The 10,752-nt window shown below is 42.2% G+C and overlaps 1 protein-coding gene across 1 annotated transcript in view; it reads right to left on the bottom strand.

The window, feature by feature from the left end:
• The window catches only part of KPNA1 (karyopherin subunit alpha 1), a 29,201-nt gene that overhangs the window by 7,537 nt on the left and 10,912 nt on the right, over window positions 1-10,752 (bottom strand). Inside the window, exons 3-8 of the mRNA XM_072422742.1 lie at window positions 9,218-9,325; window positions 7,806-7,928; window positions 4,948-5,079; window positions 3,942-4,030; window positions 1,894-1,993; window positions 517-680 (exon numbers count right to left, since the gene is read on the bottom strand). Of these exons, the coding sequence (XP_072278843.1) occupies window positions 517-680; window positions 1,894-1,993; window positions 3,942-4,030; window positions 4,948-5,079; window positions 7,806-7,928; window positions 9,218-9,325 (716 nt within the window). The remainder of the gene's footprint in view (window positions 1-516; window positions 681-1,893; window positions 1,994-3,941; window positions 4,031-4,947; window positions 5,080-7,805; window positions 7,929-9,217; window positions 9,326-10,752) is intronic.

Raw genomic sequence — 10,752 nt, 5'->3', positions numbered from 1 at the left:
TTCCTTTTATTAGTTTAGTTGCCAGAATGACCATCTTTCCCTTGAGGAAATGCTAAAATGACAAAGAATATGCCAACTCCAAAGCCACCTTAGCATGGCCAAAACAATGACTAAAGTGATTTTTCTGGTTGATGAGCGTATACATCACCTCATTGTCAGAGGAACTGGTTTACTTTCAGCGAGGCTGAGTACCAGGTCAATCAAGCCTTCTATGACCTCAATCTCATTAACACCAACACCCACAGGTGTTCTGGAAGTAATGGTCAGTGTCAAAATCTTTTAATATTATCCAAGTACACAGCCAGGTCGGCTCTAGAATGATGAAGGTGCTACCCCTGCCATTGGCCATTCATGTGGGTGTCTGCAAAATTAATGAGATTGAGGTCAATGGGGAATAAGGTAGGGACATTAGACGGTTTGGGCACAAACACTTATGAATCTCTATTGTTCTTCCAGCAGTTTATGTAAACCGTATGAAGGTTTGTATAGGTACACCTTAAAATGTTGTTTTCTTACATTAAAAGCTCCACCAGTCTCCGGCACACTCCAGAATCGATGACTGCTTGGATCTTATCGTTGGGTCCGTCAGACAGGTAGGACAAGGCCCAGCAGGCATCAGCCAGGACATCAGTGTCACTAACGAACAGCAGCCAAGACAGGACGTTCAGACACGGAGAAACCTGTAAAATACAGCACATATTTCAGACTTCGGAGGACAATATCCATCCAAGTACAGCAATGCTAGCTATAGCCCCCGGTCCTAGATCTATGAGAACTGGTGACACAAACTGGCCTGATTTATTAAAGCTTCCCAGGCTGGAAGGAATACACTTTCATCAGTGAAGCTGGGTGATCCATCAAACATGGAAGTGATTTCTTCAAAGTTATTTACTATTTGCTAGCAAATGTTTTGAATCCTGGACCAGATCCATTCCAGGTTTGCTGGAAGATGCAGCTTCACTGATGAAAGTGTATTCTTCTGCAGCCTTGGAGAGCTTTATTAAATCAGGCCTGATGTCTCTGTGGAGCTGGCTTTGTACACAGTGGGCACAGTCATGCTAGAACCCAACAGAGTATTCAGCAATCTGACCACAAGGCTGGAAGAGTACAAATGTCTACAATATCTTTAAATGAATGCTGCAGTATTACCAGTACCCTTCACCGGAAACACACAATCATTTCGAGGGGTGGCCATAAGGTGTAGGTGTGACAGTTAGCTAGCTACATACTTTTGGTCATATAGTGCATCAGGAATGTAATCCAGTGAAAATGTTATTTTAATCACAGCTAATCTCCAATTGCTTGCATTATTAACGAACAGGATTTATTTAGCGCCAACATTTTATGCAGCACTGTACAATAAATAGGGGTTGCAAATGACAGACAGATACAAACAGTAAACAGGAGGAGGAGGGGACCCTGCCCAGAAGAGCTTACAATTTAGGAGGTGGGGGAGGTATCACACAATAGGAGGGGGATATGGAGTGGTGGGTGAGTAGTGAGGGTTTAGGAGACAGAAGAAGACGGTAGGTGAGGGTGAAGTGTTGGGTTTTGGGGGCTCAATTAAATGTGCAGAAAGTAGGAGCAAGTTGAATAGGATGAGGAAGACCGTTCCAGAGAGTCGGGACAGCTCTAGAAAAGTCTTTGGGCCGTGTGTGTGATGAGGTTATGAGTGAGTGGGTCATTAGTATGTCAATGGAGGAGCAGCTATGCTTTAGCCATAAGTGGTTCTGAAGAGTCTTCAGTCTGTGATCTCTCATAAGAGTCACTAAGGCTACGTATACACGTTCAATAATTGGCATTGGAAGAAACTGCCCTGATGTGAGACGTGTGAACATAGCCTTACTTATGTATTATTACAATATTAATATTTAGCTTGTACAAATCATTCACCTTGGCAAAATCAGGTGGCGGATTCTTCCCCCGACACAGGTTAGACAAAGCCCAAACAGCATTCCGGGTCATAGTGAGACGGTTCTGTTTAGAAAGCAACCTGCAAAAGAGGTAGACACAAGACAAGGGTTAAAAAGTAGGCATAAAGATATAAATCACCACTGAAATTGTTCTATTCTTAGATTTTAAAGCAAAGTCAGCATATAGTGAACAGATCTTGTGGCGCCGCCTGCAATCCTTAATGCAAAACTAATAATAAACCCCCCCTCCCCCCCCCCCCCAACTGAGAACACCTACATTTAATATACTGCCATATAGACAAAAAGAAAAAAAAAAAAAGATTTATATCCATGTGGATATATTATACTTGTAATTTTACACATAAATCTAAGGTATATTGTCCTATATGGTCTTTACAAGTTTATTCATTTATAGTCGATCTGGTCAACACTACAGATCCAAGAATACATTTAATCCCTCATTCATCTAATTCAGCGTTCGCCAACCGGTGGTCTGCAAGAAAATTTTGGGGGTCCACAGGTCTGGCCGGGGCACGCCCGAGCGGGGTCAGAAGTAGGACCCCGCTAGGGGGGACGCACCAGCCAGAGCCGCAGAACACATCCCCGTACAAGTCCCAGGCGCAGGAAAGTGGAAGGGCTCCGGACATAACCCGCCCACTCTCCCATCGCAGGCTTAGATCTATGATGGGATAGTGGAAGGGGCTATGTCACGATGATGTCACTATGGGGAATGTTTCTCCCCCTTTGACTGACACCCAGCTCCCCACAATGCACGGTTAGGAGCCGGTGATTGTAGTGATCTGCGGAACCAAAAAGGTTGGCGACCACTGATCTAATTCACATCATCAAAAAGACCCCACCACACCCAAAGCAACAACAAAGTTACAAAGCATATTTTTATTCTGAACTTTGCTGCACATATTTGGTACTGGTGAGGGAAGCAGAGACCAAAATTCAGATCCCCATTATAACACAACAACTTGAACCATGATCTGTATGAATACCAGGTGCATACAGCAGTGTTTGAATAAAAAACAATTGTTTGGCATGTTTGATGTTTTACCTTGGAGTGCAATCCTTTTAATGGTATGAATTATACACTTACACAATAATCCTTTGTATAAGTATTTGTGAAATGACTTTTACGCACAGGATACCACATATGTTGCAAACTTTACTACTGACACTGAAATGTTTGTTCTACAAATAACATATAATTCCCCATAATGAAAACATGTGACTTCTAATGATGCATTTTTTAGGCAATGGCTAGGCCTGCACATGGTTACCAGTCACACAGGCTGACCCTTGCAGCAACAGCCATATTGGAGGAAGGAGAAGCACTGAAGAACCAACCATAATAGTCATTAAAAAAAAGCGAGTTTTGTGTATCTCCTATTCTTTTTAAGTATTGTAAATATCTAACTTAATGTTGGTGCAACGTCTAGTAAGCTGACGCGTTTCGCCTTTCCAGGGTATGCACGAGACAATTCTAGATGGTTTTAAAAGAGAATTCATAATTATAATGTGCATATAGTACATAATAGCATTTACTAACATAGGGCCTAAGGGTCTATATTGTTTTTACAATATAGCTGAAAATAACATATTCATAGAAGTGTATCGTTCTCAATAGGTTAGTGAATACTCCACTAGGATGAAAACAGATAATGGATAATAATGATGATATGTTTACTTCACAAAAAATGTACATATCATATACGTACTTTTTATGAAAAGTTGGTCACGTATGTCCTAGTTTGAACACCTATGCAGCATGAGCCATTATGGAGGAAAAAGAAGCAATGAAGAACCAAATATAATGGTCATTAGGGCTGATTTGCAAAGAGACCTTGGGCCCTGAATGAGTTAGTTGCCAGGTTCTCTTGGAAGGAAATCTTCCTCACCTCTTTTTATAAAGACCTCTTTTTATATAAATCAGATACTTCATCATGTCAAGTGCTGTGTCTCTGGAGAGGGAGGACTTCGCAGACAACATATTAGTACATTACAGAGCAGCGTACTTACTGGAGGAGAGGCGGCAGGATATTGCAGTCCAGAACGTAGTCTCTGCACACTGTACTGTCTCCTGCTATGTTTCCCAGAGCCCATACCGCCTGTGGGAGATAATACATAGAGATGAATACGTTTATTAAAGAGATCAAGAGAGCAACACATCATTACTGGCTGCCAAATCGGTGAAGAACAATCCAAGTCTGGGTAAAGTCCAGGACAGTGGTAGCATTGGACACTATATATATATTAATAGGAGTGGAATTACAGATCTATGTGAAAAACTTGCACGTCTGGAACTGATTTATCATGGAGAAAACATTACGAGAAAAGCTTGTCTCATAAATGTTAGAATGGCTCCATAAAATTATTATCTTAGGGCATAATTAGACCTTAGTGGAAAAGCCACAAACAAATGCTGTAATGCTGTCAGGTGTGGTGTTGTGGTACATGTGCAGGTTGTAGGACAGTAGTGAATGTGTCAGGATAATCAAATTCGAGTCATAAAGATGATGAGAAAGGACAAGGAATTGTTGCTGATGAGATGAATGTATCAGGCTATCATACACTGTAGGGTGTGGTGGTGTGGTACAGTCCCAGGTATAAGGAAAACATTAGTATTGCTGTATATTGGTGAATGTATCAGGCTATCATACACTGCCGGGATGTGGTGGTGTGGTACAGGGTTGTATTACTGTATATTTGTGAATATGTCAGGCTATCACACACTACCTAGTTGTGGTACAGCCCCCGGTATAAGGACAGGGTTGTATCGCTGTATATTTGTGAACGTGTCAGGTTATCACACACTGCCAGGATGTGGTGATGCAGTACAGTCCCAGGTATAAGGACAAGGTTTGTATTGCTGTAAGTTTTAGGTTAATCATACAATGCCCAGGTGTGGTGGTGTTGTACAGATGTAGGTAGTAGGACAGGGAAGTGTTGCTGTGATTAGATCAATGTGTGAGGGTGATCAGAATGATAATACAAGCAGATGGAATGAGGGGTGGTGATGCAGTACCTGCTCCTGTACATCCTCAAACTCTGAGCTGAGAAGTTCTATGAAGATGGGGACAGCCCCAGCCTGGATCACTATACGGGTCTGCAGGGAATTCCCTGAGGCAATGTTCGTTAGTACCCATGCTGCTTCAAACTGCAGAACAAAAGAAAGTGTAAACAGTTAAAACAATGCGGCTGAAGAAAAATTATCAGAACAATTTTTCCTTGATATTGAAGACTGCTCATTTTGCTATAGTTTACAAAGAAAATACGCAAAAAAGAAAATTTACAATTTATTGAAAAAGATGGCCTAGCCCCTCCCCTCCAAAAAAAAGCCACAATGTATATATGACATTGAAACTATATAAAGTTGCAATTACCATAACTGAGTGGATTATTTAGACACCTAAAACACTTACCTTTAATCCTGCAGATCCTTCGAATGGCGCTGGTCCTCCCACGATCCAGTCCCGCGTCGTCCTGAAATACATGTTCGTCCTGGCGTTGAGGAAGTGCTAGGCGCACCATCTTCTGTCTTTTTAGTGTTGCCCTAACATTTTTACTTTATTTAGAAGGGATGTTTTATACCCTTTTATGTAAAGTAAAAATGTTGAGCTTAGTTACACTTAAATAAAGGTTATATAGCAGGACATTGATGAATGACTTCTCATACCAGAACATAGAGAACTCCAGCTAAGTTTAGCTCAGCATAATCGGCTTGGAGACGGCAGAGCAGAGACAATGCAGTGACATCATTAATCTGAATCACATGACCCAGGCGCTCTCAGGCTTTTTAGGTTTGCAGTATTGTAATGCGCTCTCTCTCCTGTCTAGGCCTGGAAGCCGAGGCTGTCCAATTTATAGAGAGAGGTGCAGACATCTGACAGATACGGTCGCATGACTGTGCAACATGCAGAGACAGCTGGACCAGCACACAACCTGCTATAGATGTCTGTGCAGCTTTGTTGCTGGTTATTAATTAATAATATTATTATAGAGGATTTATATAGCGCCAACATATTACGCATGGCTGTACGTTAAATAGGGGTAGGGTAGCAAATGAAAGACAGTGACACAGGAGGAGGAGAGGACCCTGCCCCGAAGAGCTTACAATCTAGGAGTTTGGGGAAATATCACAGGAGGGGGATATTAATGCAGCTATAACAAGGAAAGCACAGCTCCAGTAAGTGAAAAATTTTAGCAATTTTTATTTATGATCTTTTTTTACTTCTTTGAGTATCATACAAAGCGTTCCATTCCACCTCCTTTCATTCAAACTTGCAGAAGGTGGTTCTGTATTGACTGCAATTAAATCATCCATTCTTGTAATAGGGAACCCCGCACACCAAATATGAAACTCTCACCAACGTCAAGCACCTTGCAGGGGATTCAGAAATCAACTACCTTCAATCCCTGCCAAATCTGTGCAGACTTCTTAAACCAATTAGAGGGGGAAGAAGATTCAGGAAAATCCTCTCTATAAACTGATTACTAGGAACGCAACAGAAATTTGTACAAAAAAATCAGTGCAGGTGGCAGACAAAAATAATTATGAATATTTAATTACAAAAAAATAACTACAAAAAGGGATTTTAGCCAAGTCCCTGTTCCCAGACCAGGTGTCACAGCATCCTAGTGTGCAGGGTAAATTTGCAACCATGCCACTTCCGCCTCTTACATTCCCCCTCCAACACTGAGAATGCAAAGTGTATTCACAATGAATGAATGCAGGTTAGGGTAGAACAGGATTATTATTATTATTACACATCAATCCTGCACTAAGTAGCCAATTACTTCTCCTGTTTAAAATGAACTTTTAGCTAACAGGAGGAAATGGCAAAAAAAATCAGAGACCACTGCACACCAAAGGAAAGGAATCTGTAGGTCAGAATGCAAGATTTAAACAACAGCTGTACAGGAGGCTGGAAGACCTTAAGTCAATTTTTCATATTACCTCTCCTTAATGAATGTGACAGATTCCCTTCAATGATCTTATTATTAGCAGAAAATCCTCAGGATAACAGCAGTCAGACCTTTATTATCATGTGTGTGCCCCTCCTTTTGTTAGTGACAACAGGACTTTGTACTGCTTGAGACACGGAGTAAACACTTCCTTCTTACTTTGCCAACGGTGCAGAAGTACAAGGCAGATTGTGCCAGTGTTTTGGGGCAGCACAGTGGCTCAGTGGTTAGCACTCAGGCCTTTGCAGCCCTGGGTCCCAGGTTTGAATCTGGTCAGGACACTATCTGCACAGAGTTTGAAAGTTGTCTCCGTGTTTGCGTAGGTTTCCTCTGGGTACTCAGGTTTCCTCCCACATTCCAAAAACATGCAGTTAAGTTAATTGGCTTCCCCCTAAAATTGACTGTACTAATGAGTAATGACATATGACTATGGTAGGGACATTAGACTGTGAACCCCTGAGGGACAGTTAGTGACATGACCACGGACTTTGTAGAGCGCTGCCTAAAATTTTGGCGCTATATAAATACTGTATAATACCAATATTAAAAATATATATATTATAAAAAACGTTGCCACCTGCCAGATTTTCACCCGAGACGTACACAGCCATTCACCTCGTGCGATAATCATCTGACGTGTGTACATAGCCTACGATTCAAAGCATTATTGTCACAAATAAATCATTTCCTTTTACCTACAAAACAATGCGTCTGCAGAGGCCAATTAATTGATGGCAGCCACAAGAATAGATCTAACAGGCCCAAATGTAGAACAAAATTTCTCTTGATCTTTACAGACAGAATTCTTTATTGGGGGCTGCAGATCGATTTCCCTTTATTGTATGGAAGAGTCACCAAGAAGCGTGCACTCATCTCCCCCCTCTCTGAACTCTAAATGTGACCTCTTATTATCATGACATGACCCATGCGGATGTAGTTACCTTTTGATAGGAGTTTTCGGAATTTCTGTGTGGCAGTCAGTTGATGCTCTGGGTTATTTGAGAAGATCATTTCTATCATGTCGGCTGTGATGACCCCGCTCTGCAAAGAAACAAAAAAGTGTAACAAAAACAATGCTCTTCATTCCTAATAAAAGCTTTACAAAGCCTGCAAAGTAAAAAAATGTCACTGGCTATTATCACTTCCAAGGAATCTGCCAACAAATGAGTGATTACCCTCTAAAATATTACTGGCTTCTTAACTTCCTTTACATTAGGTCCTTTTTTCTGTCAGCACCCTGCTACACGAACACAAGCAGCTTGAGAAAGCCACTGAACACGAAAAGTTACCACATCTTCCCCAGCTTAATCTATGAGTGCTGAGTAACCTCATGCTTTTCAACCAGAGCTGGAAGCTAGAAATCCTCTGAAAATCCACAGCAATGGGCTGTAAAATATTTTTTAGCAGTATTTGCAGCTCTCAGCCCTAGCTGTAAGGCCCAATTATGTCTCTAAGCGGAGTGCCTTCTTTTGGGAGGTATTGGGGAAGCAAAGAGGACCTTCCAGTGTTCTCCTCAGCCCCTTTTAGCTGGGCACACCACCCGGCACTTTTCAGTAACCATAAAGCTGTTTTTTGGGTGGTTACAGAACAGTTGGATCACAATAGAGGGGCCACCGCTCGCCTACAGCTTCTTCCCACCAAGCTAAAAAAAAAATTCTGGGTTGAGCACTGAGGGTAGAGACCAAGTTTTTCTTTTCCTGAACAGTTCCTATATGGTGATTTATTTCTAGGAAGCTGGGCCCAGTGTGATTTATTTATTTATATAGGGCATCATGTACAATGACCTGGTACTGGAACCTCACTGGGCACCCACAACATGCAAGCTGTGCCAAGTAAGAGCCATTATGACAAATTCCTTTTTTTCCTATGGCTGCCAGTTACTACTGCTGTAACGGAATGTATTCTCTCTATTCCAGGATTCCTCCGGAGATTGCTGGGGGTTCCCTGAGCAATGAGCAGTTTGCACCTCTCAGGTCAGTTTTAAGTGACCCCAATGACCTTTTTGGCTATCTGTAAGGGTGACATTCTTCTCAATGGCCAGCAATCTAGGAGGAATTCTTCCCACTAACCACTGCACTAATATAATGTGAGCTGTGTATATAGTAATTATAGCCGGAGTTCCCCGAAGACCCGAAAGACTGCTCACTATGACTACCCATAAAAAGCAAAAGAACAGGTTCTCTTTATGTGTGGCACAATATTCATTTACTACCAATCTGCCCAGCTCAATCTGCTGTAGAGCCTCCAGATACCTCTACATGAGTTCTATCCAGTAAAGGCAAAGGTGGCCTTAAATCTTTTCATATAATCAGGAACAGCGTTTTGCTTACCGAAGCCATCTCCATATTATTGATCTGAGATTCGTGGAAGTTTCCATCAGCCATCCCCTCATCTTCAGGGGCTTCTTCTGCATTCGCAACATTCCTTCGCTTGAACAGCTGGAAGAGAAAACAGCAGACGTGAGACGGGTGACAACACAGGAAGTAAAATCCGAATAAAGTCAAGGAAGAACAATCACTGGAAAGGGAGGAGAAATACATTTAATTATAGGGGACCCTAGAAAAGCCACCACATCAGACTTGGAAGCTGCAATATATTACAATTTGGCATAATTACACTTCAAATGTGTTGTATGATTCAACTCAACAAAAAGTTTTGAATTTAGGAAATGTTAAAATTTCTGGCTTTTATCTGCCACTCTATTAGGAAGATTTTCCTTCACTTTCGTTCCATGCGACACCAAAGGGGATGAAATTGGGACAGGAAGCCACAGAGCAAGGGAAACCATTGACCAATGTACTAAACCCACTGGGGTTTAGTAAATGTGAATGGGTGACCACGGATGTGAATGGGTGACGAGCGATGTGAATGGGTGACCATTCTAGAGACAGCTGTGTCCTCCCTGGCCTCTTTTAGCTGGGCGCACCACCCTGCACTTTTCAGTAACCACCTGTGGTTACTGAAGAGTTGGGTCACAATACAGGGGCTGCCACCCGCCTACAGTTTCTTCCCACCCAGCTTAAAAAAAGTTCCTGCTGTCACCCCACAAAGTGACCTTTGTGGCAGGATCACATGCTATTCTCTAGATACTAAAAGGCTGAACAACTTATCATTACATTAGCACATTACTGATATGATTTACATTTGCTTTAGAGCTCACATCTTCAATATTATTAATCCTCTCTGACACACAAATGTGCTAATAGACCCTGGAACGTTCACCAATGGCATGTTAAATGGCCGCAAGGTCACACCAGACAGGAAACACGGAAACCCCGTGTTACACTACACATGCCATCACACATGTGTTAAGTTTCCCATTGAAGTGGTTTGGATTGTGTGGAATTTCATTACAGGGTGTCAGTGACACCAGGATATGATTCCGATCCCACAGAAACTAGCGGGGCGGTGCTGCTGTGTCCCTGTAATGTCGTGTCCTCTGCCCACAGCCCCCCGTCTGACAACACTGACTGACAGCAGCAGCCGGTGTATATACACCGATATCTGGACGGTGAGCAGAGGGAGACTGTGCGCCCACTGAATGCCACTGCCATGAGGAGAGAAGGGCTCAGGTTCATGTAGAGTTTCCAGAACTATGAAAGTGCTTCTATATAAAAATGTTTGCGTGCCTGGATGAGGCACAGAACCGGCCGCCCAGCTCAGCTTCCTACAGGAGCATCATATTAGGTGGATCTGAATGAAAAAAAGAAAAGATTTGCAATGTTATGGGGAATATAAAGCTTAATTTATGCCTAAGCGATTGTCTGAAAAACGTTCATCTTTTCTGAAAAATATCAAGGCATTTCCTGGTATATAGGGTGCAAAGGCACTCCTGGAGTCTCTGTATGTCTGCAGTGTGGATTAT

Source organism: Pyxicephalus adspersus, chromosome 1 (genome assembly GCF_032062135.1).
Source record: "Pyxicephalus adspersus chromosome 1, UCB_Pads_2.0, whole genome shotgun sequence".
Classification (NCBI taxonomy): domain Eukaryota; kingdom Metazoa; phylum Chordata; class Amphibia; order Anura; family Pyxicephalidae; genus Pyxicephalus; species Pyxicephalus adspersus.
The sequence above is the reverse complement of the archived record's forward strand: the minus strand, read 5'-3'. Positions and strand labels throughout refer to the sequence as shown.